The sequence below is a fragment of the Doryrhamphus excisus genome, linkage group LG14 (genome assembly GCF_037039965.1).
Source record: "Doryrhamphus excisus strain RoL-2023G ecotype Guam linkage group LG14, RoL_Dexc_Guam_v1.1, whole genome shotgun sequence".
Classification (NCBI taxonomy): domain Eukaryota; kingdom Metazoa; phylum Chordata; class Actinopteri; order Syngnathiformes; family Syngnathidae; genus Doryrhamphus; species Doryrhamphus excisus.
In genome coordinates, this window is record NC_136370.1 from 11144605 (window position 1) to 11169859 (window position 25255).

The 25255-nt window shown below is 40.4% G+C and overlaps 3 protein-coding genes across 8 annotated transcripts in view; 2 read left to right on the forward strand and 1 right to left on the reverse strand.

Annotated features, from left to right (window-relative positions):
- Positions 1-183: 183 nt before the first annotated feature.
- LOC131140659 (delayed-rectifier potassium channel regulatory subunit KCNS3-like) lies at positions 184-3264 on the forward strand. Its single transcript, XM_058091289.2, has 2 exons — positions 184-318; positions 1482-3264. The coding sequence occupies exon 2, from the start codon at positions 1524-1526 to the stop codon at positions 2841-2843; it is 1320 nt and encodes a 439-aa protein (XP_057947272.2). The 5' UTR covers positions 184-318; positions 1482-1523; the 3' UTR covers positions 2844-3264.
- A 3250-nt stretch (positions 3265-6514) lies between these two features.
- On the forward strand, positions 6515-10077 carry LOC131140743 (tubulin beta-4B chain-like). Of its 5 annotated transcripts, none has more exons than XM_058091424.2 (5): positions 6515-6693; positions 8498-8606; positions 8680-8790; positions 8862-9106; positions 9163-10077. In XM_058091424.2, the coding sequence occupies exons 1-5, from the start codon at positions 6637-6639 to the stop codon at positions 9970-9972; spliced, it is 1332 nt and encodes a 443-aa protein (XP_057947407.1). In that variant the 5' UTR covers positions 6515-6636; the 3' UTR covers positions 9973-10077. The 5 variants fall into 5 exon arrangements, with proteins under 5 accessions (XP_057947407.1, XP_057947408.1, XP_078652031.1 ...); XM_058091425.2 differs by having other exon boundaries at positions 6571-6693; positions 8473-8606; XM_078795905.1 differs by lacking the exon at positions 6515-6693 and adding an exon at positions 7670-7715.
- Positions 10078-11252: 1175 nt separating this feature from the next.
- daam2 (dishevelled associated activator of morphogenesis 2) overlaps positions 11253-25255 on the reverse strand; it is a 74085-nt gene continuing 60082 nt past the window's right edge. For both annotated transcript variants that reach the window (XM_058091419.2, XM_058091422.2), the window contains 10 exons: positions 24715-24821; positions 23165-23249; positions 22639-22745; positions 21504-21592; positions 19999-20167; positions 18956-19063; positions 18797-18857; positions 17322-17456; positions 13720-13890; positions 11253-13642 (listed from right to left, as the gene is read on the reverse strand). In XM_058091419.2, the coding sequence (XP_057947402.2) occupies positions 13430-13642; positions 13720-13890; positions 17322-17456; positions 18797-18857; positions 18956-19063; positions 19999-20167; positions 21504-21592; positions 22639-22745; positions 23165-23249; positions 24715-24821 (1245 nt within the window). In that variant the 3' untranslated portion in view covers positions 11253-13429. The remainder of the gene's footprint in view (positions 13643-13719; positions 13891-17321; positions 17457-18796; positions 18858-18955; positions 19064-19998; positions 20168-21503; positions 21593-22638; positions 22746-23164; positions 23250-24714; positions 24822-25255) is intronic.

Here is a 25255-nt window from a genome sequence, read left to right on the forward strand (position 1 = left end):
TACCTGCAGCATCCAAAGATATGGTTTTTAAACTGTACAACTGTACTGTACTGAGAGCTGCTCTTTTTATTAATATTTTGTGTCTCATTTAATTCAATGTACAAAATAAGTCGTTAAATCTCTATGTGGTATGTGTTGAAACAATATGTACTTAAAGCACACAAGTGTCCAGTGACATACAGCAGGCAAGTGGCGCGTCTTATTGGATCCTGTGGGCGGATGTATGAGCCGTGCGTCCTGCTCACTGTTGACCGGACCCTTCAGTCCATTCAGGTCTCCTCCGTAAACTAGAGAACACCTGCAACCCATCATGCTCAGGTAAGACAACCTTCTCTGCCACTTCTACATCTATAACAAGAGGCCACCATTCCATCGGTTTTCAGTTGGATGACTTGGAAGTAAGTTACGCACTCATTGAATTGATTTAAAGCGTCATAGTAGAAATGATCTCTTCATTTTTGTTTCCACTCGTTCTGTTTGGTGGTACATACACCTACCTGGCTTAGTGACCCCAATATGTCATACTGGATGTGACCTTGGCGCTACATTCATTGCAACGTGACCGCTTTTACCGCGCGTAACTCAATCCCAGTAATACAATGTTCTTCCGTTGGAGAAGTGACAGCTCGGATTGGTGTCTGTTGGACAGGCACTTACCCGCGTTTTTGCACTCTAAACAATAACATTTCAACTCAAATTTAACTCTCAAAAAATATTATACTGTATTACAGTGTGGTGTATTGCAGTTTTATACACATGGTCATTAAGATGTACCTATTGGAGTGGGCAGATTGGTCCAAATAGTGATGGTGTTGATACCAAGGGTATTATGGCAGGATGACAATGATTTGTTTTAGTTTCTTTTTCTCACTTACTAACATCAAAATACTTAGTGTTTGCTGCCCTTTATTTAAGTAACATGTACTTAGGTTTATTTAAACTTCACCCATCCATCAATCCATCCATCCATGGTTGGATCCATTCTGTTGTACCGCTTATCCTCACAAGGCTCGCAGGCATGCTGGAGCCTATCCCAGCTGTCTTCGAGCCAGAGGCGGGGTACACCCTGGACTGGTCGCCAACCAATCACAGCATACCCCTGCGACACTACCTTGCTGCATGTTTTTTTTCCATCTCACAGCAACGACGGTGCATTCAGGGAATAAAGTGAGATATGGCTACTCTTGATGAAAAAGCATTAACAGTGAAGAAACAGTGGTACATGCTGTACATTTGACCTGTATTATTGTATATTACCAAATGATATCTGGCTTATGGTGAATGGGATCATTAGTTGTCATTATGTGGAGGTGTGAGTGGTAGCGAGTGTGTATGTTCAGACTTGAGTGTAATGGTTTCTTGTCACAGAAACCTACATGTCAACTGTGATGTAACACACCACGATGAGATTAGGTGACATACAGGAGACACTAATTTGTGTGTGTGTGTGTGTGTGTGTGTGTGTGTGTGTGTGTGTACAGGCGACAACCCCTGTGAGATTTCTACCCAGCTTGTATTCCATCATGGTGTATGGACAGATTCTTCACCGCCACCCTCCTGATGACTGCTTCATCGTCGTCAACGTTGGAGGTTTCAAGCAAAAAATGGAGCACAATGTTCTTAACCGCTTCCCACACACCCGCCTGGCACGTCTTCTGTGTTGTAACTCCAAAGAAGCCATCCTGGAGCTCTGCGATGACTTCATCCCTGCAGAAATGGAGTATTATTTTGACCGAAATCCACTTTTTTTCTGTTATATTCTCAACTTTTACCTGACGGGAAAGATGCACCTGGTAGATGGATTGTGCGTGGTGTCCTTCTACCAAGAGATCGAGTATTGGGGTATCAAGGACCGCCATCTGGACTTGTGCTGCAGTGGTATATTCCTGGATCTCCTGGATGAAGCCGGTGGCTTTGGTGAGGATCAGGGCAGCAACGAGCATCTCCTGTACGGCGCGGATTCCTTCAGTGAAGACCCATCCGCTGTGGACCAGGAAGTAGATATCTTTGAGGGCACCTGGTGTGCGAATGTGCGTCGGAATGTTTGGATCCGCCTTGAGAACCCATCGTACTCCGCTTCGGCCAAAGCCATGGCTGTGGCGTCGCTGAGTGTGGTTCTGGTGTCCATCGTGGCCATGTGTGTCCACAGCCTGCCAGACTTTCAACACGTGGACCACAACAACAAAGAGATCGAAGACCCGGTGCTGGCTTTCTTTGAGAACCTCTGTGTCGTCTTATTTTCTGCTGAATTTATCCTTCGTTTGGTCGTTGCACCGTCAGCCAGGAAGTTCCTACACAGCCCTCTCAACATCATCGATTTGATGTCAGTCATGCCCTTCTACGTGACCTTGGCTTGTGACGTGAACATGGTGGATGAAGGCGATAACTCAGAGTTGGAGAATTTGGGTAAAGTGATGCAGATTCTAAAATTGATGCGAGTCTTCCGCATCCTAAAACTTGCTCGCCACTCGGCCGGTCTACGCTCACTCGGGGCCACATTGCGACACAGCACTCAGGAAGTCGGGCTCCTCGTGCTTTTCTTGTTTGTAGGAGTCTCCATGTTCTCCGCACTCATGTACTTTATAGAGAAGGAGTCCCTGGAGTCCGAGCTGCAGACTATCCCCATTGGCTGGTGGTGGGCCACCATTAGTATGACCACCGTGGGATACGGGGACACCTTTCCTGTTACTCTGGCTGGGAAGCTGGTAGGAACTCTGTGCATTCTCTCCGGGCTGCTTATTGTGGCTTTGCCCATCACCAACATCTTCAATAAGTTCACCAACTTCTACCAGAAACACCGGACGGCGGACCACATGAAAGCAGAACCATTAACCAATCAGTGAGGGGATCATACATGACCGATATCACCATGTCTCGCAACAGACACTTTACCACAGCGTTGAAGCATTTAAAAGTATTACTCCCAAAGAATTGGAGTAACATATAGGTGGTAATCCATATCAAGTAATATATATCACATTGCAATATATTCAATTATTAAGTATAATGATTTGAAAATATATACCATGTAATTAAAATGTACAAGACCTTTCTGCTAATAAAACAAACTTTACAGATGTCCCTTTTAGAGCGGCTTTAAGACACAAAAACGGCCACAAGGTGGCAGTAGTGCATTTGATTAGAGCTCGGCATGGATGTTTTGCATGTAAAAACGGATGTGGAAGAGCATGGAGGAGCGTAGCGTACAGGTGGTTACCTATAGTAGGGACATTTTAACGCATGCACATGTATATTGTATAAAGTTCATGGTGTTTTATTTGTAAATAAATGGTTATTTTGATGTAAAAGAAGCCTTTTTGTATTGTTTATGCATGTTTAGATATTTGACGTGTCACAAAAGCAGATTATTTGTGTGAAAGTGGAAATTTATGCCCGAAATGTAGCATATTTGTGATGAAATATGCAAGTCTAATCTTTCTTTTGTTAGGTTGCATGTTTATGTAACCATAAACAATGTATTCAGTGTCTTGAAAAATGGATCAAAATCATATAAAATGGCTGGAACTGAAGGGTTTGACTTTGGAAAAATGTCTGGGAAAGAATCGTTGAGTCACTCTTTAGATTAGCAAAACACTGACTGACAAACCCTGATTGGTGTTATTGATAGAAATACAATGCAGTATATACTGTACTGTAATACTGTCATATTGCCATATTCTTACCCAGTGGATTAGCTTATCTACATCCTATATCCTTCTCCTCTTCTTTCATTTCATTCAGTCACTTATTGATCCCCATATCTTGTTTCCACATAGCTGTATTGAGTTTCCAATGCATTTGCATTTTTTAGTATGAGAATGAGTAGTGATCTTCTGATCAATCACACTGCATTGAAAAGTTAGCTTTCTCCCGCGGAAGCAACACACAATGGATCTATCAACCCATGGAGAAAAAGGAAATGGTTTAGGGGTGCGACGACCGATTTGGTAACTGATGGGGATCGGACGATATCAGTCAAAAAGCCAATATCCCATTGGCCAATATCAGTGAAAAAGCCAATAGGCCATTGTCCGATATCAGTGAAAAAGAAGATATCCCATTGATCGATATCACTGAAAAAGACAATATCACATTGGCCGATATCAGTGAAAAAGAAGATATCCCATTGGCCGATATAAGTGAAAAGGAAGATATCCCATTGGCCGATATAAGTGAAAAGGAAGATATCCCATTGGCCGATATCAGTGAAAAGAAAGATATCCCATTGGCCGATATCAGTGAAAAAGAAGATATCCCATTGATCGATATCACTGAAAAAGACAATATCACATTGGCCCATATCAATGAAAAAGAAGATATCCCATTGGCCGATATAAGTGAAAAGGAAGATATCCCATTGGCCGATATCAGTGAAAAGAAAGATATCCCATTGGCCGATATCAGTGAAAAAGAAAGATATCCCATTGATCGATATCACCGAAAAAGACAATATCACATTGGCCGATATCAGTGAAAAAGCTGATAGCCCATCTGCTGATCAGCTTCTATGTTACCCAGGCCTTATTTGGCCGCAGTCACCTGCAAAACAGAAAGGAATTTTGTTATGATTAATCACAATTAATCACGATTAATCATGATTAATTATTAATCTCATTATCTGATTGCAAAAAATGTGTGTCTTTATTAACCATCCATCCCCATGAGATGACTCCTTCAATGGAAACCATAAATGACCAGCTTGTGGCTTGTGATCCTGTCCCTGATATTGAAAGGACTGCATCATCAGCACTTATGGACGGTCACCTTTGATTATTTGCTGCTTCCGCCATTGCCCTTCATTTACTTCATTGTCCACATGGAGGAGTGAAGTGCACGCTCAGCAATACCTGTGGGTGGCCATCTTGGGCTTCTTCAAGGACGGCCAGGTAGTTATTAGCACAAGGATGCTGAGACGGCATCTGGATATTATCAGGCCACTCATATAGAATGACTTTGGGGGAGAGGCGGGGTACAGCATCATCATTTGTTGATTGTAGTATCAACATCACTACTGTATGGATGGTATCAATATTCAAGTATACTACTGTATGTATAGTATCAATATTCAAGTGTACTACTGTATGTATAGTATCAATATTCAAGTGTACTACTGTATGGATAGTATCAATATTTAAGTGTACTACTGTATTCATAGTATCAATATTCAAGTGTACTACTGTATGTATAGTATCAACATTTAAGTGTACTATTATATGGATAGTATCAATATTCAAGAGTACTACTGTATGTATAGTATCAACATTTAAGTGTACTACTGTATGTATGGTATCAATATTCAAGTGTACTACTGTATGTATAGAATCAACATTTAAGTATACTACTGTATGTATAGTATCAACATTTAAATGTACAACTGTATGGATAGTATCAATATTCAAGAGTACTACTGTATGTGTACCAACATTTAAGTGTCCAATTGTATTCATAGTATCAATATTCAAGTGTACTACTGTATGTATAGTATCGATATTTAAGTTTACTACTGTATTCATAGTATCAATATTCAAGTGTACTACTGTATGTATAGTATCGATATTTAAGTTGTATGTATGGTATCAATATTTAAGTGTACTACTGTATGGATAGTAGCAATATTCAAGAGTACTACTGTATGTGTATCAACATTTAAGTGTCCAATTGTATTCATAGTATCAATATTCAAGTGTACCACTGTATGTATAGTATCAACATTTAAGTGTACTACTGTATGGATAGTATCAATATTCAAGAGTACTACTGTGTGTATAGTGTCAACATTTAAGTGTACTACTGTATGTATGGTATCAATATTCAAGAGTACTACTGTATGTATAGTATCAACATTTAAGTGTACTACTGTATGTATAGTATCAATATTTAAGTGTACTACTGTATGTATAGTATCAATATTTAAGTGTACTATACTAGCCATAGAAAGTTCCTGTTGTGGGTGTGACGGTTTTGATGTTCAAGTGCCTTCTTTATTACTGCATATCAAAGCACCATCCACTGGGATTTTTTTCATTTTAATATATAATATGCATGTCAATAAATTACAGCATTGTGCAAAAGGTTTGAAGTTTAATTCAGACAAAACTGGTCAAAGAGCTCACATGAAGTTTTTGTGGTTCATTTATTGAAAGCGGCCATTTTTCACATACAATAATACATGCATTTTTCACATCCATACATTTGTGATTGGTTTTATGAGGTGTAATATTATAATTGCAACTGTTCTGATTAAGGCCAGTATTTTTGACAAGTGCTGCACAGTTTAACGAGAGTCCAAAGACGTGCCGTTGTGTTTTTTGACGTCACATTGCATATGCAAATGTAAATTATGTATCAGGATGATGTGTCGCATTGGTCACCGTGAGTCATCATGAGTCAAGGTAATTCGGAAGTCGACGTGCAGGCGTCACCTGCGTGCACGCTTCTATGTGTCAGCGTCCGGTGACCATGCACCTATGTGACAGAGGGGGATGTGTGTGTACTTTAGAGGCACGACTCGGCGTGCAAAGACAGCTGCCAGTACATGAAAACACTGCAAGAAAGACTGGAGAAAAAAGGAGGAAAGAAGTCTATAACTTCAACGTTAGTATTTGACTCCGCTTTTTTACAACTTGTGCGTCCACAATGAGAGAAATCGTGCACCTCCAAGCCGGCCAGTGTGGGAACCAGATTGGGGCCAAAGTGAGTCATAAAATTTATTTTATATTTTCATGTGTTCGAACACTTGTCTGTGGATACATACAAGACATGTAAATAACTAATTCCCCTACTGTCCACTGGGTGGCAGCATTGTGCAGGCATTGCAAAGCTGGTGTCCCCACCATAGATAATGAACTAACACTAACTGTAAATCACGACTATATTTAAAACACAGTATCATTTAAATCATTTACTTTAACTGGCATTCGACTCGAATCGATTGCTGTAGTTTTGCACATTTGACGGGCTATACAGTATATTCGACTCCTCCTTCGTATGGAGGTCCAAATGGGATTTATTTCATTTTGTCCCATTTGGTAAATCATTCATTAAATGCCTCATTAATTAATTCAATTAATAAATGCATGTTGAAATAATAAATGACAGGTGTAATTAAACAATGAAATAAAAAAATATTTAAATAACTGAATGTGTCAGTAATTAATAAATGTATGTTGAAAAAATCAAATATTTAAATAATTAAATGGGTGATTAATTAAATCAATAAATACATAAAAATACATGAATTAAGAGTTTAATATTTAAATGTTTTTACATGTTGAAATAATAAATGACAGGTGTAATTAAACGATGAAATAAAAAATAGTTAAATAATTGAATGTGTCAGTAATTGATAAATATATGTTGAAAAAAATCAAATATTAAAATAATTTAATGGGTGATTAATACAATCAATAAATACATAAAAGTACATGAATTAAGAGTTTAATATTTAAATATTTTACAAGATTGATTTAATTGTTTATTAAGATTTTTAATTATTTTTTATTATTTATTTCACAATTTATTTAATTAATGGTTAAATTAATTAAGGATTTATTGACTTTGGTGGTATCCAACTTCATGAATAAATTGTCACAACCACCCATCAGTCTGTGGGCGGGACTAACACGTATCTAGTCCAATGATTGTGTTGGTCTGAAGCCCGGAAGTGTTTCTCAACATGTCGGCCGCGGAGAACAATCCAACTTTGTCGGGAGTTGGTGAGATATTTTAAAGCTTGCAGAGTATGTGGAAGCGGGATATGCTTACCCACGGCACGTAGCAGTAAAGACTGAGGACTTTAATGTGCGTGTAGTCCGTGAACCTTGGCGGCGTGTAAGTACCGTGGTACTTCCGGTAAATTTTCATCCACACTCCATTTTATAAATTGGTCATAGTGCGGAACTAATTCTAACAACTCCAATAAAGTCCTCTGTTCCTCTAATATCTAGTTAGATCAGATCCAGCTTCGACATATAAGTTTTAAATATCGCTCACCAACTCCCTTGAAAGTTGGAACTTTTTCTCAGCTTTCAGTGCTTCACACCAACGCAATCATTGGACAAGATTTGCGTTAGTCCCGCCCACAGACTTAATGGGTGGTTGTCGCAGGTCAAATTTATTCATGAGGTTGCACGCGCAGATTCTTTCATTTATTCATTCATTGAAACAATTAAATCATAAAATAATTAATTTAATCTTTAGTGTCACCCTACAGTTTTAATAAATTAATATGGAAATATGGTCGTTAATCATTACCAGTGCCCCTAATTAGTGTTTTTTTCATCCCACTAACCAACTACTAAAACTATATAGGTAATATTTTGGTAATCCTACTAAATTACTAACTATATGAACAAACAAACGCTGTATATGTAGATTCTTAAATCTTATCTTACATTTGGGATTGTACTCGATGTGAAATAAATAAGGAAATAAATATAAAATATTTACATATATATGTTTGCATTGGAACAGTGCTATTGTTATATCTTGTTTGCAGTTCTGGGAAGTGATTAGCGATGAGCATGGCATTGACCCAACTGGGACGTACCATGGAGACAGCGACCTGCAGCTGGACAGGATCAACGTTTACTACAATGAAGCCACAGGTTGTCATTTCTTGATGTTTTGCTGCTTCCTTTCCGTTCCTGATGCTTAAATTTGTCGTTCTTGTGCACGAAGGAGGTAAATATGTACCCCGTGCTGTTCTTGTGGACTTGGAACCAGGCACCATGGACTCTGTGAGATCCGGAGCTTTTGGGCAGATATTCCGACCTGACAATTTTGTATTTGGTGGGTTAATAATGAAAGTGTTAGTCATATGTTTTGGTCGGAGTGGTTAAATTGCTTAACTTCCTGTGTAGGTCAGAGCGGTGCAGGTAACAACTGGGCCAAGGGTCATTACACCGAGGGAGCCGAGTTGGTCGACTCAGTGCTGGATGTCGTGCGCAAAGAGTCGGAAAGTTGTGATTGTCTGCAAGGCTACCAGCTAACGCACGCTCTCGGTGGTGGAACCGGGTCGGGCATGGGAACCCTGCTCATCAGCAAGATTCGTGAGGAGTACCCCGATCGGATCATGAATACGTTCAGCGTGGTGCCTTCCCCCAAGGTGAGCGAAAGCATGCGTGTGAAGACTTAAAGCTAAAGAGGTTTTGTGTTCTTCAGGTATCGGACACGGTGGTGGAGCCCTACAACGCCACCCTGTCCATCCACCAGCTTGTTGAGAACACAGATGAAACCTACTGCATTGACAACGAAGCTCTCTACGACATCTGTTTCCGCACGCTGAAACTGACCACGCCCACCTACGGAGACCTGAACCACCTCGTGTCCTCCACCATCAGTGGCGTCACAACCTGCCTGCGCTTCCCGGGCCAACTCAACGCTGACCTCCGTAAGCTGGCCGTCAACATGGTGCCTTTCCCCCGTTTGCACTTCTTCATGCCAGGTTTCGCGCCCCTGACTAGCAGGGGGAGCCAGCAGTACCGAGCTCTAACCGTTCCCGAACTCACTCAACAAGCGTTCGACGCCAAGAACATGATGGCGGCGTGCGACCCACGTCAAGGCCGCTACTTGACCGTGGCCACAGTGTTCCGTGGGCGCATGTCCATGAAGGAAGTGGACGAGCAGATGCTCAACGTCCAGAACAAGAACAGCAGCTACTTTGTGGAATGGATCCCCAACAACGTGAAGACCGCCGTTTGTGACATTCCACCCCGTGGCCTCAAGATGTCCGTCACCTTCATCGGCAACACCACGGCCATCCAGGAGATGTTCAAGCGAATCTCCGAGCAGTTTACGGCCATGCTGCGTCGCAAGGCGTTCCTGCACTGGTACACAGGTGAAGGCATGGATGAGATGGAGTTCACTGAAGCTGAGAGCAACATGAATGATCTAGTGTCCGAGTACCAGCAGTACCAGGACGCCACCGCCGAGGATGAAGGGGAAGGCGAGGAGGAGGCCGAAGACGATTGAGGCTTGACCGTATCAAGGTGTCATTTCGATTCTTTTGAATCTCCATCACAAGAAATTGGAATTCAATGTTTTTTGGTTGTTGAGGAGGAATTAAAAATAAACATTTTCAAATGAATTAAAGTGTTGAGTATTTTAAAACATTTCTGATAGAAGATTAATGGAAATGTAACAATAGAGCCCATTATGTCATTATTGGGGTTCAACCAGGTGACCTTGAGTCAGTTGGCGTCACTTCCTTTTGCAAAAATCACACAATTTTTCATTTGAGAATAATTTGGATGACCAAGTCAACTAATAAACCAGTATTAAATGTATCCTGTTGTAGTATAGTACCATCTAGTGGACGTAAGCAGTCATTACAACTAATAAACCAGTATTAAATGTATCCTGTTGTAGTATAGTACCATTTAGTGGACGTAAGCAGTCATTACAACTAATAAACCAGTATTAAATGTATCCTGTTGTAGTATAGTACCATCTAGCGGACGTAAGCAGTCATTACAACTGCCAACCCGTTTCCACTTGTCAGCTTCAATGTGTACATGTAAAATATAAAAAATCTATTCTACATATTACTTTCCATGACATCTATGATGCCTTTTTACAGATTAGGTAATTCACTAAAACCTAAAAAAATAGTGTAACATGAATGAAACATACTTTTTCGTGCCTTCAAATGATTCTTTATAGAAAGAAATCATTGCAAGGGACCAGATTTTATTATAACCCTACAAAGACACAGGGTGAGAAAAATACAAAACCAAAAAAATTATAAAAATTAAGCGTCAAAACTATCCACCGTACACGGACCACAGTTTATTATTCATATTTTTAATATATCCTTTTTTGTAATGCTGTGTGTACATACAAAATATATCAAACTAAATAAGGCAAATAAATAGAGGTACAATTTACAGGAAAATGCAACATTCCTCAATATTTTACTGGTGTTTTAATTTGATCTGAAACATCAAAAATGGTGTACAAAATACTTTTACACCTGTTTTTGTGAAAGGTACTTTTTTTTTGTTTTCCCCTACTGTAAAAATACTGACTCCTCATAAGGATGCAGGCTCCAAAAAAGGGGTGCAACATTTTTTTAAGCAGTACAAAGTGATGTGAAACAAGCGTGTTTTTAATACCGCAAGCAATTTCCTATGTAAAAGGTATTACGTCACATTGTGTGCACGCTTCTTCGGGCATGCAGGTTGATGCCAAAGTGCACATTTGGACAGAAAACCCAACATTCCCTCATTTTAACACAGACATGTACGTCAGTGTCCTTTCCCACTATTCCCTCACTTCCATTCAGTATCTTTTTTTTTTTTCCCCAGCGGCCCAGCCGGATTCCCAATCCTCACTTGCCCTTTTCCTCTTTTTTTTTTTTTTTTTTTTTTAAATTAACATTTGACACCACTATTTTGCTGCACCCTTCTCAGTTCAAAGAAGTCTAAAACCTCCAAACATTGTTTGCAAATGGAAATGTCCCATAGTAAAAGTGCATTGAAAAAGCTACTAATTTCATTTCTCTTAATTTCCATCGTTACACTCCAAAATCAGCCAGTCAATGGCCTAATAAAAAACATCCAAACAAGGAACAAAACAAACATAATAATAATAATAATACTGACAATGCTGCAAACCCCTCCCCTCAGTAAATAGTTGCCCTAAAATATGGGTTAAAGCTCTGGATTAAAGGTTGTGCCAACGTTTTGATATAGGCTACTAACAGATTAACTGGAGAGATAAAGGAGGTTAGGAAAAAAAGACCAGCAGAAATATACAAACAATGCTGGTTAAAGTGGTGGCGTTTTAGGAACATTTCTCAACTTTAAGGTTCATCAAACCTAAAGATGCCATATTTTGCAAGCTTGAAGTAACAAGAACTGAATGAAACAAGGGTGGGACACCCCTTCCCCCCCTTTCAGGACACAAAAGTGAAACATAGTGTGGGCTGGAATCAGGCTACAGAGCTGAAAATGTACACCGCCATGTTCATTAGCCATTTTGAAACACCACCAAGTACTGTACATACATTAGCAGCACCACGCAGAATGAGGAATGGTACTTGTGTGAACTCAGGGTCAGAGAGGCACTTCCGGGTGAGTATGTGGTACGACGACGGACAAACATCACAACATACGTGTGTGAGTCATCATATAAACATCTACAAGTGGTGTTTTCAATCAACGTATCGCTAAACTATACGAGGAATTAACACCAAGTGCTTGTTGAATCAAGTGCTTAGGGAGGTGTAGGAAGCAGTATTGCAGTACTGGTATCTGTTTATTACAAGCTGTGCAAATCAGATCGCAGCCAAATGAAATATTTTCGATGCCAAGTTACAGCTCTTACGAATTGTTGGGAGTAGAAAATGCTTGCATTTTTAAGGAATCTGCACCATGTTGCCCTCTAGTGTTAACATAAAGACATTGCAGCATTAGTCACATGTACTAAGATTTTTAGAAATGCATATATTAAAATATCTCTACCACCGCTTCCTTTAACCAACCCACGTTGTCGCAGCATCCGATGCGCCTACGAAATACACGTGTTGACATACAAACAAGCGTCTGAAATACTGAAATACCGATGATACTGCAGTTTAAGTGGAAGTAAAGCTGGTCTTGGCGATGGCGTCAAAGACTGGATTGATGGCTAAATTTAGGTAAGTGTAATAAACACTGTAGATTAGCCATAATAAAGCTGAGCAGGGAGAGGTGTAAACATGGAAAAAAAGTCATTTCCTTCATCATGTTTGTTGGCATGTGGACCTGTAGACGTGTAGAACACACACAGCTACACGTTTGTAGGCTGGCCTATGAGCATTCACTAAGACAAGAGAAGCTGCAGTGCAAACAAGACAAAATGTAAAGCGCAAAATGTGTAGAAATTAACTAGTAGAGCACCAACAAAAATGACATGAAAACCTTCAAAAACAACCCGTTGCAGTTGAGCTCATGCACATGTTTTGGCACTGGTCGATGCCAGAACAACGCTGTGGAAGTGGACACCTTAATGCTGCAATTAGAAGACATGGAGGACACGTGATCACCGGTTGTATCCGTCCTAGGTTGCATTTTTGGAGATCTTCCATATCATTTCCAGATGTGGAGATGTGGATTTCCAATCCACGTCCTCGCTTTCATACAATATGTGCAGAGCGACTGACCGTGACAAAGCACCAGCATCAAACTTGAGGGTTTTGTCGGGAAGAAGCGGTGAGGAACACCGGAGTGACAAATGGCGAGAAGCTGAAGCACAGTGGTCAAAAGTCATGGCCTGATGTGTCACAGTGGTCTGTGCCCAGCATCCCACCTGCCCCGCGTCCATCCAGATCAGGAGATCACGTAACGTCCAGGAGTGACAGGTCGCACAAATGACGTGTGGTCACACCAAACACATAGTCCACATAAGAGCTGACCTGAGCAGGCGTCTTCTGTTTTTTTTTCCCGCCCTAGTAGGTGACCTTGGTGACGGCGCGTTCTCGCCCACCTCCCTCCACCAGCTGGTTGACGGAGCGCTTGCGGTTCCTTTTGAATTTGTTCAGGTCTTTGTCAAAAACCTCGCCAGAACGCAGGGCCGACACCAGGTCATCAAATTCCCCTCCGACCTCGTCTGAGGCCCCGCTTTTCTTAGACCGACGTTCCCGTTCCCGCTGCTCCTTCAGCTGGAAAATTATAGGAACATGTCAGTCAAACTATTGTACAACTACACCTTGGACAAATGACCCTACTAGCCTCTTACCATAGCCTCCATGCGTGCCCTCCTCTCCTCCTCGTCTTTGCGGCGTTGCATGTTTTCCAGGTCTTGACGAGCTTCGCTGAACGATCCCAGGAAGGTGTCAAAAATCCCAAAGAACTCATCCGGCTGCATTCTTCCTTCTTCTTCCCCAAAGTGCTTTAGAGATTTGGCAAACTGCACAAAGAAGCAAGTACAGTCAAACAAAACTCGGTTTTCATAAGCCCAGGACTAGGATTCCACTTAAACTAGTCTGGCTTTCTACCTGCGGCAGAATGCATACTGCCAAATTTTGCGAGAAAGGACTTTTTTTTCATAGAAATTAACAAATATGTTAATGTTAGTGCGGCCCCGCGCAAGTTTGATATGGATGCTGTATGGTATCATGTACCCAGAAAAAATTATTACGTTTGATTAATGTTCATGTTAAAGGTTAAATAACTGTTAATAGTTATCCTCCCTATCCGTGTGGAAGTGGTAAGTTTTTGGCTATTTAAGTTTAAAGGAAATAACTTGAAGGCTACCGTTTAGGTCGCTAGCTCTCTAGTTTGCGAGTTAGCATGTGTCTCAAGACCTTGCAGTTGCGCAATATGTTGTAAATAAAAAAAGTATAAATGTGACTATAATCTTGTTTTAACAAATATGGGAATAGGGAGGGCACAGGGAAAGAAAATATGGGGTTTAAGTCCATAAAGTGCAGCACATATTGTCTACTTGCTCCTGGACCTTTAACTGAAAAACCTCTTAATGTGGTTTGTTCAGCATTTTACAAGCTTTTCCTCTTTTTAGAATAGAATTCCATCGTTTGTTGATGAAGTGACAGGTCAAAAGTGGACAGTGACAAGTTGCCATATTGTCTAATTTTTCTTTTTTGATGAAGACACGTCTCTCTTCAGTCCATGCAGCACTAGACAACTCCATGTAGTCTCTTCACATGACTTCATACAAGTAAGCATTTACAGGATGTAAAAATATATTTTAAAAAATAATACAGAAAACTCCTGAACTCCATGTAGCCTTAGAGATATCATATACCAAAGTTTTCCAATGATTCCTAACCATCCTGTCATTATGGGCAGGTCACCATAGCAACCGAAACATCAATACGACTCCTCTAATTAAGTTTCTGGTCAAATCTGTTTCCTCCGCTCTCCATGGGTGTGTCCTTAATCAGGACATGAACACACCCACAAACACACAATTTCATTAATTATAGAACTAAATGCTATAATTTGCTTTACTAATACTTCAAATCATGAAACACTATAATTTAATCTGGCAACAAATCAGATGCCTAAATTATATATGGGAGTTAAATCTTATCAGATTGTGGTCAGATCCGTCCATGGATGGAAATATTACTGTACTCAGTGTGCCAGTCCGCTTTGTGTATATCAGATTCTCACATAACTCCATGTCAAGACTAACATCAACATATAAATAAGCCCTGCTGTGATAATTCCCTGACCTAAGCGAGCCTCAAAGAGATCATTCTGCACTTAGACTCAAGGCTGATGTGAGCAACACTCAAACATACAATGTATACTTTACACTAATCTGCGTGCTTGAATGATAAACGCCTGGAAGCACTTACACAGATTAATGACTAACACTGGTAATGTTCATACTAACAGCCTGACATTTGTATGTATGTACCAATTAGCACTAACGCTCATAATTCATATTCTCTTTGTATGAAAATATCATTTTTTTTCCTCACTGCTGTGCACAAAGTGAATGTATGGATGAGAAATAAACATACAGTATAATTTCAGAGTCAGTGATGACCCTGAACACGTATGTGAGAGTGAGCACATGTTAAGGCTAAACCATACAAATCTCTTCTTGATGAGCGGGAAAATCCCTTGTGTCCTCTGGAAACCCGTCCCAGTAACCCTCATGACCTTGGACCAGTGTAATCCTTTGTAATGTATGTAGTGATGTCTGACGCTGGCGGTGTGGCACTGCGTATCTCGTCATACTGTAATATTACTGTTGTGTGGTAACGAGTGTATAATACTGCATATCTCCATGTCTTTGAATGCATCCTCTAAATACCTTATATTTATTTTCATTTTCAATAGGCGGGAGAGTGGTTAGTATACAGGCCTCACAGCTAGGAGACCCGAGTTCAATTCCACCCTCTGTGTGGAGTTTGCATGTTCTCCTTGTGGGTTTTCTCCGGGTACTCCGGTTTCCTCCCACATTCCAAAAACATGCTAGGTTAATTGGTGACTCCAAATTGTCCATAGGTATGAATGTGAGTGTGAATGGTTGTTTGTATATATGTGCCCTGTGATTGGCTGGCGACCAGTCCAGGGTGTACCCCGAAAACTCTCGCCCGAAGACAGCTGGGATAGGTTCCAGCACCCCCTGTGACTCTTGTGAGGATAAGCAGTAGAAAATTAGAATGAATAATAATAATAATACAGTAGGCAATATTCAACTACAAAACAGCATCCATCCATTTTCTATGTCGCTTATCCTCACTAGGGGTATGCTGGAGCCTATCCCTGCTGACTACAGGAGAGACTGACACAAAAAAACATGATTTATGAATATATTTTTGAAAAGAAGTGATAAAGTAAAGCAGCGAAATTCAAAACATTAACTGTAGAGGGATTACTGTAATTTGTGTCCCCTGGGGACGCTGGTGAATTACCTACTATTTCATCACCTCGTAGTGCAAGGCGTTGAGGAACTTTGACAAATTTTGCTTCAGATTCGCACATACACATACACAAACGCAGGTTATGGCTGTTGAGGGTCTGGCCCAGTGAACACAGGTTCTTTTGTTTTCCATCTGTAACTGCTGTCCGACTACCCCATTTTCTTTCCCACTAACATCCCAACAGGCTCGTTTCCCCACTAAATCCTCCCTAGACAAATAAAAAAGTGCAAGGGGAAACTACTTGAGGGGCCTTAGACCGCTCCTCCTCCCTGTCTATCACACACAGCTGATCATTTCAACATTTGGGGAGGGCTAATAATGGAAAATGACTGATAAGACTGATAAGAATTGCTCACCGATGTCAGTCGTAAGATGTAGAATGGGGCATTGAAGAACACTGCATTTTTTCCATTATCTGCCAATTTGTTCCACAATATATCAAATAGGACAGCCAGCAGACTTTAAATCAGGGGTCTCAAACACATGGCCCGCGGGCCAAATGTGGTAGTTTAATGTTAGTGCGGCCCGCGCAAGTTTGATATGGATGCTGTATGGTATCATGTACTCAGAAAAAATTATTACGTTTGATTAATGTTCATGTTAAAGGTTAAATAACTGTTAATAGTTATCCTCCCTATCCGTGTGGAAGTGGTAAGTTTTTGGCTATTTAAGTTTAAAGGAAATAACTTGAAGGCTACCGTTTAGGTCTCTAGTTTGCGAGTTAGCATGTGTCTCAAGAATCCAGACTAATATTTCTATGCTGCGCCCCCCCCCCGCCCGCCCGCCACACTGGACAAAAGCAAGTTTTATCATTCCTCCCTTAAGAGTTGAGTCTTTCATCTTCCTTTTCTCTTATCTGCCTAAAGATTCATATTCAAGCCACCCGTATGGACTCGTGAGACACTTTTACTGTACGGCTGTTTGCTTCAGTGGTTACCTTGTCCTTGGCCTCGCTCAACTGATCTTCCAGTTCAGAGAAGCTGAAGCCCGCCACGGTGATGAAGTCACCAATTACAGCCACAAACTTATCCCCACGTTCCCTCGTTCTGCTCTGCTGCTGGTAGTGCAGCTCCTGGTGCAAAAAAAACAAAACAGGAAATGTTTCACATAGAAGCTACATATTCAATTTACTTAATTGTAAATGTGGTTAAGTGTACAGTTGCAGTCAGAGGTTTACATTCACTTATCCTGGGGATGAATGGCAATTTTGGGCCATTACTTGAACCACTCTTTTTCTGGGGTCGAATATACAACGTCAATTATTCTGAATGCACAAGTTGGAATTTACACAAAGTCAAGATGATGAATACAGATTCAAATATCCATATGCTCCTTGTTTAAATGTCTCTTAGGAGGCTTCACCTCGAATGGGCCCTTTCTGTAGTCATCAACAATCTTTTGGGATCACTCTGGCTGAATATTTGACGACTCTTCTTGGCAGAACCGGTAGAATTCATTTAAACTGGTTGGTTTCCTGGCACGGAATGGCTTTTAAGCACAGTCCACAAATGCTCTATTTAGTTTAAGTTGAGACCATTCCAGAAGTTTACTTTTAGTCTGCTGTAATCGTTCCAAAAACAGATTTTGATGTGTGTTTGGGCTCAGTGTCTTGTTGGAACACTACAAGTGTCCAAGTTTCAGCCGTTTTGCTGCATTCGAGGTGATGAAGAATTTTGGAGGTAGTCCTCCTCTTTGCTTTGTCCGTTGCTTCCACCATCATCATGACACCTCCAAACTTATATCTTGTCATTATGGTCAAAAAGCATAATCTTTGTTTCGTCTGACCAACAAATCTTGGCTTGTCTAAGTGGTCACATGCAAATTTCAGTTGAGTTCACTTGCCGTTTTAAAGATTCCTGGGTTGTTCTTCAACATGCTAACCAATTTCCTTTTATCAAGGTGTGACAGTATGTAGCAAAGTAATGACACATTCAATTAATACGTACTTGTGTACAATTGTTTGTTGATCTTGGAATCTGTAGTTGTTTAGATATGGCTTCCCAACATGTCTACTTCACTCATTTTCCCCTCACTGAATTCCTTGGACTTTGCTTTTCAGAGTATTGGTAGAGCCGAGTGCAGTCAAACAAATCCTTTTATGTCGCCAAAGAGAAACTATCAGCTGTAGTCAATCATGAACCCCAATGAAAAGTTAACAGAGCTTGGCTTCCTGAAATTAAAACACATTCTGGAACCTGCTAGAAGATTTAGGTGACTGTAAGGGCCCAAAATGAAAACATTGAAGGCCATGATGAGAGTACGTAAACCTCTTACTGGAGATGTACGGTGTATGCTTCTCTGAAACCGTATTTGCATTAAAAACCTCACCCCTTGTAGTTAATGTGTGCCCTTCCCAAAGAACATAATTACAGGCATGAGAAGAACCACTGGAAGCAAACAACACAAACTCACCGCCTCAAGAGCCTTCAGTCCGCTTTTTATACTGTGCACCTCTTTTTCTAATTCTGACAAACTAGAAACAAAACAAACAGAAAAACATTAAAAATCATGCATGTATAAGGTTACATTTTGTTTCATTTCAACTATATGCTGAAACAAGATGGTACTTACTTGACTTTTGCAGCCTCTGGGATGCTGCTGAGGTCCAGCTGGATGTGTAGCGTGTCGGGGTAGTTCTTCTCAAAGATCATGATCAGGTAGTGCAACATGGTGATGTTCCTGGTACATTATGAGGGGGCGGAAAGACAAAACTTAGAATCAAGTAAACCTGCATTTGCCCTTATGAATGTAAATAGAGACAAGAAAGTGCAGGAAAGCCTGGTTAGATTTTGTGAGATCACACAGATCACATTCAGACAAATGCTACAGATACTTATCACATACTACAGTATTAATTGACCCTGTACCCTAGAAACCGGCCATGAATGATACGGGAAAAGGCCGAAATGATACTGTGTCAAAGCCCAGGGCAGTGATACTGATAAAATATAGAGTTTAACCATGTCCAGTATCAGCCACCGTAGCTGTCCACTCAGAGCACGCTGCTCTGGTATCGTGCCCGTGAAACAACCAATCAGAGAACAGCGCACGAGCGTGAACACACACTATAAATATTCCTAGTGCTTCTCCAGTCACCAAAAAACCCAAACTTGATTAATGGAACTTTAATTGTCAGACATTGATAAGATAAGACTGTTGATAAAATATTATTGTTGAAATATTTTTGCAATTATTGTGATTATTATTTAGATATAATACATGTAATAAACTAAAAATTTTCTGGAAACAAAATGTTTTTTTGATTAAATAGTACGTGATAATAAGCTCATGATTAAATAGTATGTGATAATAAGATCATCACATGGTTTGTCTGGTATCAGGCCCAGTATCATGCCCCCGTGTGACCGGTATCAGCCCGAGACCGAAGGTCGATACTGACACTTGGGGGCATGATACCTGGCCTGATACCAGACAAACCATGTGATAACCTATAAGGATGGCATGTCGCACTTTAACTGCATCATGGCCCTAAGGTTTTTTTTAAGTAAAATAAAATCAAATAGTCCTCAACATTGAAGTAAGTTGCTAAAAAAAACCTAACTGTATACACAACACAACGTCTTGGTCACGAGTCATAGTCTGCATCTGCTCACCTGTCTATGCTTGACTTGGTGTCAGCAATCTTATTGAGACTGGAGACCTTGAACCCGAACGCATTTCCTCTCTGGCCCTTGTTCATAAAGTTGCCAAATGCAAGCACGACCTCCAGGATCTGAGTAAGCCTCTTGCTCCGGACCACTTCCCTGGAAGCATTCAGGATGGCTGTGGCAGAATACAAAGTGAGAAAAGTGAATAGAGAAAATTCTCAGTGTGGAGATTGATAGTACATTTGTTAAGTGTGTCAATCAGTTTTTCAAAGGCTCACTTCATTAGGTCTCCTCAACAATCTACAGTGATCTAATACAACACATCTACATCTTTTTCCAACAGTCAAACAAGCTTTAGCTGTACAGTTTCCCCATTTTCAATGTCCTTCACAATGATTGATCAATAAAGCTTTCAAAAAGTGGGCAACTCAGCGGGGAAGCCCATCAAATCCTTCCATGTACTTATATAACAGCAGGAGGAAGAAGGAATATTCCAAACTCTGAGCTGTCACTTTCCTTCCCCCGGAGAACAGGCCTCTCTGGCAAAGTGCAGGTGCTTCCCTCTCCCCACAGAGGAAACCTCAGCGTGAATGCTAAAACCATTATAATCCATACTGTTATTGTTCCAGCTCATTGTGCCATGATGAAGCATTAGAATGATTCTCCCGAGTCTCCTCACAGTGTTCTACTTGATACAGAACAGCCTGGTTGAACTCTGCTCCATCTTTTGAAAATTCTTCTATTAAACATGTTGGGTGGTCCAGGAAATTATAGTCTCATCTGGGGTAACACAACGCAACATGATTGAGAACTTAGTATGTGCGGTTTGGGAACATTTGGATCCAACAACAAAGGTTTCCAGAGACTTGGATCTGAACTCAATCCTTGCAGGATTAGGCTTCTGTTTTCTTTCCAATCCTGATGGCCAGTAACGTCACAAGATATACGCAATTTGAGTAGAGAGAAAAATGCTGCAGCACACACATACACAATTAAACCATCGCCGAAAAAAACATGCATACACACTTGACAATAGAACGCATTAGAAGTCTATTTTCCCCCTCCAGGTCTTTGAGCTGAGCTGCATGTTTATGAGCAAAGGCTTTCCCTCTCAACATGGGCCAGTTTTCCAAAACATCCTCCTGGGTAACCTGGAAGCCTGTTTGCAGAATACGCCCTCACTAATCCACACGCACTCGTGCACACATGCTGTCCTGAACCCACATTGGAGCTTTGACAAGACATTATAAAAAGGAACTTTAATGGGCTCACTGCTGATGACAGTTTTTGCATTTGATTATCCTACAATATTACATTATTAGCTTGCCGTAAGAACATCTTGTGCTCCATTTGTGCTAAAACTGCAGAATAAACCTTTGAACCAAAGTGAAATAATCATGTTACATTTCAGCTGTTTGAAATGAAATAAATTAATCACAGCAGCATGGCAGTGTGACTTTTTGTATATGACATTTTAAGTTAATACATGTCCAATTGAGTGGTCTCCTTACCGTCCACTTTTGGCTTGGTTTCAGCAAGGCGCTCTGCAAACTTCTTCTTAAAGAACAGAGCCTGCAGTCTCTGCTGGTAGTGGTCAATTCTAATGAAAAGACAAGAAGAAAACAATGGGAATCAAGTTCAAATCTAGAACGCTTGTAATTCCAGAGAAAGCTCGCTTTTTGTATGTCCTAATTTTGTTATGGACAAAAAAAAATTTGGCAAAATTTTGAGAAAAAACATTTAGTTGTTTAATTTGTAGTGAACGATTCTCTAGAAAATCATCAGTTTGTGGTGAACGATTCTCTTGAAAATCAAACCTACCATCTCACATGACACAGCACACTGGAGAAAAAACTTTTAGTTGTTCACTTTGTGATAAAAAATTAATTAACCCCATTTTCTACTGCTTATCATAAAGGCGTGCTGGAGCCTATCCCAGCTGTCTTAGGGCGAGAGGCGGACTGGTCGCCAGCCAATCACAGGGTAGGGTACAAATAGACAAACAACACCACACAGAGATGCCCGAGAGTGGAATCGAACTCTGGTCTCCTAGCTGTGTGGCCTGTGTTAAATTATTCTTATAAGATATGCTAAAATACTTTCATATGCTGACATTTCTTAAGGGAAAAATACATCTGACTTTTTGGAAAAGATTATGCAAACCGAGATTTCATTGTTTACCAGTAAATGTGCTTGTTAAACTTCGGGAGGGGGTGAGGACTTCAACAGTGATCTGGCAATATTCAATGTTAAAAAATGGACAATTATCGGACATTTATTCCACAGACCCCAAGAGATGTAGTCAAATGGAAATACAGTGGGCTGGATCAGAGTGCACAACAGGAAACACAAATGCTTTAATCAGCTTTGTAAAACAACCCGTTAGAACCACTGAGGAGCTTCTGCTCTTTGTGTCAGCCCTCAATCGTTCCGGTGATGCATGTCGTATTATGGGATGCATTGATGCTTAAGTGTGGTGTATGGGAATTGGATTATGTGTTGTGATCCAAGTAAGAAAAACAGTATAAACTCAATTTACCCTTGCAATGACAGACTTACTTAATACTTAATCATTAAACAAAGCAAAGATTGGAGGCTTGCTACTTATGAAAGTACTATGTGTATGATAAAACAATAGTAGTCTACCTGCTCATTTCATAAAGGAAGCGATCTGCTCTGGCCATGCGGTCCAGTTCATGTTTGTGCTCCTCCAGGAGATCAATATCGCTCTTCTCAGGGACGAACTTCAGCAACTAACACACACAGAGGTAACAGTGACTTGAATGCCTTGCAGGGCCAGCAGAAACATTTACTATTTATTGAGTCTGCACATATTTTGTGCAAAACCAATCCATCTGTCTCAATTAAATAAAAAAAAAAAAAAGAGTAATCTGCTTATCTGTGTCCATGTTGTCATGTGGACTTGTTGATGGAGGAGAAAATCAATGCTGGTTTATGAAATTGAGTTTTGCTCTTAGAAAAACATCAGAACAATGAATTATACTGAGAAAAAAGAAAGTAATAAAAAGCCACATTTCAATAAAGCAATTTAAAACATCCACAGAAAAATATCACATATATAAAGTATACTGTATATTAAAACCGCTCATCTCTCCCCCATCAATGAAATCACTACGATTATGTTGCACGGGTCTGAAGTACGAAGACTCACCTGCTCCAGCATATCTTTGGCCAACTCTTCTCGCTCATCCATTTCTAGGATTGCCCTCTTAATCTCTTCATTGCTCATTTTTAATCTTCAAAAGAAGAAGACAAATGTGGTTAAAAAGTCAACATATCGCATACTCACAGGCCACTTCATGAGGTATGTTTCAGTATAAAACTACACCACAATAAGAAACATCGTCAATCAACACTGAACATCATTATTATTATTTCAAGATCCACATTTTGGTTAAACAGTGGAGCCACCGTCAGCGTCCAACCCGGTTAGTATATTTTTGGTTAAAGCGGACCTATTATGTCAACTTTTAGACCCTTTGACTTGTGGACTCATTCAGAGCAGCTACACACGATAGCCAGCACAGAACGTTTTCTAGATCTTCCAGAATCTGCACCTATCCCCGAATCTGCACCTACTGCAGCTGTATTTCTTTGGATTTTGTGCTTCCTGTGAAAATAGAAAATTTATTCCAGCCACTTCTCGCCCCTAGGCTGTGCTGTGGTTGGCCACAGCTCAGGAGGACTTCCTGATAGCTGCCGAACCCAACTTCATAGGAGTTGATTACGAAGGTCGCCACATAGCAATTAATCTTTTTAAAATGTCCGCTTTCAAATACAGTCATATGTGTTGGATCCCGAATCCGATCCGGAAGTAGAGACTGGACAGTGCCAAGTTTCTCAAGAAAAGAGGTTACTTCAAGACGTCTCCCAATGGTAAGTAGCTTTAGTATTTTAGTGTTAGGTTTTCTAGAACATCGGTAACATACATTATGGTCAATACACATTTTTTGCGTGACTATCAGAGTTAAAAAAAAAACTTGGGGAGAGTGTAAAATTCAATTTCTGGCGTGATGTTCAAATTGCTCCTGAAAATAGGGACACAAGCATACATACAGTATAGCAGATTGCATTATACTTTTCCAGATAAAATAAGACAGATAATTCCAGGTGGATTGGAAATACTCTCTGGCTGAATATACAGTCTGGATATCCCAGTAAGTTTTGCTAACAAATCTGGTCTGGTGTCAGTCCTGGGAACACTGTCACATGTTCCCAGTGCCCCTGAGCAGTGCTAAGTGGTGAGGGTGATCAATAACAGCATGGCCAGTCTGCACATTGAAGCCTTATTGACTGGCTGCTGACCTTATTTTGGGTCGGGTCTGGCCCCCTGGCTCATGCACCATTGACACATTATTGAGTTGAGGGGCCTGCTGCATATTTCTTGGACAAAGTAAGGCTCCAGGAAGCTTGTTTATTGATCTGAACTGAGAGAGGGGTCATCAAAGTCTCAAAAATGCTTTGGATCATGCTGTTAGAAGACATTGAATGATGACAATTGATTCCAGGTCAAATGTAAAAGGGAATTGACGGCATCTGGGGGGAGTAAATATCACCTCACATATTCTGCGGCAGACAAAAAGGAAAGACCCTGCCTCGTGGGTTACTGTAACTGCAGTGCCAATTAGCTGCACTGATCTATCTAATAAATCCACAAAATATAACTGTTTGTTGATGGTGTGATATTGCATGGGAACATACTTTGAAAGAAGGATGACACAGTTCTGTGCACGTCGACCATCTATGACTGACAGCTCCTTGACTTTCCTTGTGCTTACATACAAATCATCCATAGAACCTGTCTCCTTCTGCAGAAAGAACAAGGCAAAGAGATTAATGGATGTCTTTACATGGTTCATAGATGGGTCACACAATGAGACATGTTATTTCCAACATCTGTAACATCTTTAATGCATTCAGAGTATATGTGATATTGTGTTTGGAGCATGTTGAAAAATAGGAAAAAAAATCCAGTGTATTTTCAGTGCAGAACAAAAAGATTGCTGTCAATTCAAATAGTTTAAATCACGTTTGCAGTCATTAACTGCACATTCAGTTATTCTTAAAAGGGACTTATCATGGTCATTTCAGAGGAGCTTAAACTGACATTGGATCCCAGGAAATTTCAAGTAGTTCTCGTACCCCGGTCATTCACAAGATTTAGGAGTGCCAAAATAAACAAAGAAACAAACAAGACTTTTTGAAGTGAGTCACCACTGCAAACACATGGCATGCAGCCTCA